General features: G+C 38.4%; 1 protein-coding gene across 3 annotated transcripts; it reads left to right on the plus strand.

Annotated features, from left to right (window-relative positions):
- The first annotated feature begins 6 nt into the window (after positions 1-6).
- On the plus strand, positions 7-4,468 carry LOC120083065 (trihelix transcription factor ASIL2-like). 3 transcript variants are annotated; one of them, XR_005483362.1, is made up of 3 exons: positions 7-1,099; positions 3,292-3,566; positions 4,084-4,468. XR_005483362.1 is itself a non-coding variant. In XM_039038593.1 (3 exons), exons 1-2 carry the CDS (start codon positions 268-270, stop codon positions 3,396-3,398), a joined length of 939 nt encoding a protein of 312 aa, XP_038894521.1. In that variant the 5' UTR covers positions 7-267; the 3' UTR covers positions 4,084-4,468. The 3 variants fall into 3 exon arrangements, 2 of the variants coding, with proteins under 2 accessions (XP_038894521.1, XP_038894522.1); XM_039038593.1 differs by having other exon boundaries at positions 3,292-3,398; XM_039038594.1 differs by lacking the exon at positions 3,292-3,566.
- The last annotated feature ends 250 nt before the right edge of the window (positions 4,469-4,718 follow it).

Genomic DNA, 4,718 nt, shown 5'->3' on the forward strand with positions numbered 1-4,718 from the left:
CTCCTCACCGCCCCCCCCTTTCTTTTGGGCCGAAGCCGTAGCCGAATCCGAGCCCTTCCGACACATTAACCAAAACCATGACCCAACCCCCTCCTTCCGGTCCCGGCCCGCTTCCTTTTCGGTTCCCTCCTATCCCTTATCCCTTTCCCATCCCCGGCGATATCATCGCCTCGACCGCTTCACTCGCTCCTCATCGCCGACGCTCTCTCTTTTATCTTCTCTTTCTATTCCCCTCCTTCCCCTTCCCCTCTCTTCTTCTCATTTCTCATGGGGGATCTCACCGATTCTCTCACCCCTTCCTCTGCTAACTCTCGCCAAGTTCCCATTCGTGAGGATTGCTGGAGCGAGGACGCTACCTCCACTCTCATCGACGCTTGGGGTCGCCGTTTTCTCGAGCTCAATCGTGGCAATCTCCGTCAGAAAGACTGGCAGGATGTTGCCGATTCTGTTAACTCTCTCCATGGTCTTACCAAGAAAACCCATCGTACCGATGTTCAGTGTAAGAACCGGATCGACACCGTTAAGAAGAAGTACAAGACCGAGAGGGCTAGGGTTTCTGCTTCCCACGGAAATTTTGTTTCCTCTTGGCCCTTTTATGCTCGTCTCGACGAACTCATTGGTCCTACTGTTTCTATGAAGAAACCCTCTTCTCCTCCTATGGCTCTTCCTTTGCCCTTTCGTAAGACGCCTCCCCCTTCCGCTGCTGCTACTCCCGCCGTCGTTGCTGTCTCTCAGAAGCGGACTGCTTCTGCCATGGACGATGGCTATTTCCGGAGGAATTACTCGGCTATGGCGGCCGCTGCTGCTGCCGCTGCATTGACGGAGGAAGAGGAGGAGGAGGAGGAGGAGGAGGAGGAGGAGAGAGTGAGCGACGATGAGGAGGCGGAAGGGGAAGGCATTAGTCGGTTGGCAAGAGCGATTAAAAGGTTTGGGGAGGTGTATGAAAGAGTGGAGGCAGAGAAGGTGCGACAGATGGTGGAATTGGAGAAGCAGAGGATGCAATTTGCCAAGGATTTGGAAGTGCAGCGGATGCATATGTTTATGGAGACCCAGGTTCAGCTTGAGAGGATTAAGCGAGGGAAGAAATCAACTCCCAGTGGTAAGGCTAAAGGAGCTTTCTCCTCTTTTTGCCCATTGAATTGCTTTCAATTTTTGGACGAAGCTGAAGTTTGATCTCTTACAGCTTCGAACATTTTTTTTTTGAGCGTGTTCTGTGCTGATGGTTCTGGTAGATTTATTTGGTGTGATTGATTGCTAGGATATCGTGGTTTTTGATCTCTGGGATAGAATGATTTCCCAAGATTTTCTAGAATTTTGGAATAAAGAACTAATTTAACTTGGTGTGGTCATATATCAATCTTCTATTAAAAATATTTGTAAACTTTTTATGTTCCTTTTCTTTCTAGGGAATCCTCCAAATAAAGTCATTTCTATTATTTCTTATTCTAAAGACGATAAAAGATTTAAAACCATTTACCATAACTTCGTAGCTTTCTTGATTCTGAAATGAGGGTTACTTAGATATAAGCATTTTCTGAATCACTAAAAGCAATCTTCGTCTTTCTTTGTGGTTGTGTGTGCTTGTGGTTTCTAGAGTTGTATACAATTTGGCTGTATGTAATCAATGCTTTATAGTTTGCTTGTTTAGAGACTTGTAAATGGACCCACGGAATGATTCTTTATTTTTACTGGTACTGCTGCTATGTAACTATAGTATCGAGCTTATATTTGGATATGGTTTGTGATCAAGTGGTATGGTCTTGTTTATAATGCATTGCTATATTATCAACTCTTAATGATTAAGAGAAATATGTGAAGGCTCTAGAGATTTTGAAGATTTAGAAGTTTTCTTGGATAATTAAGGCCTTCTTGATAACCTTTTGGCTTTTGAATTTTGGTTTTTGAAAATTAAGCATAATACCACTCTCAGACACGCGCGCACACATATATATGTAAATTTTCCATTCACTTTCTACCAATGTTTTGGGAAAATCAAGTAAAGATTTGAGAACTAAAAGAGGTAGTTTTTGAATTTTTTTTTTTTTTTTGGGAATTTGAATAAGAATTCAACTATTTCTTTAAGAAAAAAGAAGACCATGACCTGGGCACAAACTATTTTCTAGCTTTGTTTGAGTGAACAACTTTTTGTACACCATGGTCGCATTTACATGTAATTATGTCTCATTTATAGTCTGGCAATTAGTAATCACTCTGAATGATAGTTTATCTTGCATCACTTTTCTTGGAGAGAATTAGGTCCCTGACTTGCAAGGTCAACATATTAAAGAAAAAAAAATTTGAATTGATCATGTTTTGGTATATGTATCACTTTTCTTGGAGATAATTTGGTCCCTGACTTGCATCACTTTTCTTGGAGAGAATTAGGTCCCTGACCTTCAGGTTTGAGGTGATCATGTTTTGGTATATAACATTGAAAATTTGAATTGCGTAAAGAATCAGAGCATATAGCATATAGATGGGAGAAGAAGTGTGTTAAGTTGAGTATAATTGTTGTATAGTTTAATAGCATGAAGAAGATACGTTCATAGTATGTATGTTGGTTACAGAGGAAATAACCACCAATCAAAAGAGTTGTACATAACTGGAAACTAAAAAAGAAAAAAAAAAAAAAGAATCCATTTGCATTTAAACCCCCAATCGTTACTTGTTTGTGATAAGAAAAAAAAACATCTTGAAAATCAGAATTATATATTTCTGTATAGCTTATAGCCAGAATATGGTGTTGGGGTGGGATCCAATATGAAAGGGAGAGAGTTATAGCCTGATAAAACTTCTGCGGGCGGATAATTTTTGACAATCTAATATACACATCTTTCAATAATTCTGAACAGAGTCTCTCACAGCTATTCATTCCGTGTTTTTTTTAATAAAAGAAACAAAGCTTTTCATTACAAGGAAACAGAGTTTCAAACAGAGAATGTGTGCCTTGGAACAGTGATTTCATTTATTTTTGTGCTTTTAAGAACATTGGAGTATACGAATGATCCTAGGTATCAGAAACTACGTCAAGTGAAGCCAAGTTCTGCTTTATCTAATGCTATTAGTCATTAGATAGTAGCAGTTAAGTCACTACATCATCACTCTTTGTGAAATGTTCTGAATGTAGGCTTTACTTTCCCTGCTGTGGTGCCTCCCATGATCAAGGGGGAGGCTTGAAGATTTTAGATTTGGAAATTTGCACTATGACTTTTGAGCTTAGATTACTGGACTATCTCCTAAAGGCTATTTTAGTTTTTTGATTCATTTTTTTGATTGGCTATTTTCTCCCAGGACTAGAAAATTTGTTCTCAAGTTTCAATGTTGCTTCTAGCATGACTATGTTTGGGCTTGGAATGTTTGGGGAGGATGTCTCCAAGGTCTTGGACGCAAGCCTCTAGGTGAAAAGCTCGAGGAAAAATTTGGAGTGCATGATGTCTTCCCGTAGATTAATGGCAGTGGGGGGGCCCTAACTAATAGCATTGGTATCAAAAGGAAAAAGGAAAGAGAGTACTTAAAGGATGATTCCTTCCTCAAGATATGCTATTGGTTCATGTCGTTCTGTATCAGTTAGTTTTCTCTGTAGATTATGAACCAGCTCTCTGCTTCATTAATGATGTCACGTGCCATACTTCCACTCTAATCTTGTTTTGTGGTCTACTTTGGTTTAACTTATGTAATTCAGTTTCTTAAAAGAATACAAGATTGATATTTACGAAAATTGCTATAGTATAGGGACCTGTTTTCAAATTTGGAAGTCATATTTCCAGACTGTCTTTATAATATTACTGAAGATGGCAAGACATGACCATTTATAATCACTTGTCACGGGACAAGGTGACCGATATTATCTAAATTGTCAATGTAACACAGTGCTCGGTTGTAGAACACTTTCGTTAGTTACTTGTTTACTTATTGCATTCGTCCATTTTAAGATTGAATTGTTTGATTTGAAGCCCTTTTTGTAGTTTTGGTTTCTTTCTTTTGTGTCCTTGTAATTATGAATTAAAACTTTGCAAAATCAAATGTCTATTTTACTTGGTACGGTTTATGAAATCTAAAAAGACGTTTCTTTGACTGATGCAGATATCTAGAGGTAGCCATGTGAAGGAATAACAGAAAAACTTCGTAAGGTACATACAGATGGAAGCTGATATTGTCGAGGAGATGATAAACACTTCTAATTTTAAATTCTCAAAGGAGTTTGAATTTAATTTGTGAAGTTAGCTAAGGCCAACCCCCCATCCCCTCTCCTTGTAGGGAAGTTAGGACAACCTTTTTAGATGTGAAAGCTAATTTAAGACAACCTTTTTATCTTCTACTTGTGAGAATTAGCGTGGTGTAATTCAGCTTCTTAAAATATCTTAATGCGACGTTTTTAAAGATTCAGTTGGGAAAGCTAATCTTGTATGAAAATGAATGTTACTTTTCTGGTGGGTATGAAGTTTTCCCCTCTTCTCATGTGGTGTAATTGTCAGCGCTCTTGTTTCAGTGAACAAATTGAAGAATGTGATTTTCTTCTTTAATGGGGTACATATTTGCATGGCATGTTTTGCCCAGAAATACAAAAAATGTGGTTTTTTTATTAAGAATGTTGCATTTATTTATAGTGATAAATATTGTAATGTCCCAAGTTTAAGAGGGGAATATGAATGAATCGAGATCACATTTGAATGAAAGAGACCATGGGGATATGAAAATATGATTAAGAAATGTTTAAA

This window comes from Benincasa hispida, chromosome 8, assembly GCF_009727055.1.
Source record: "Benincasa hispida cultivar B227 chromosome 8, ASM972705v1, whole genome shotgun sequence".
Classification (NCBI taxonomy): Eukaryota; Viridiplantae; Streptophyta; class Magnoliopsida; order Cucurbitales; family Cucurbitaceae; genus Benincasa; species Benincasa hispida.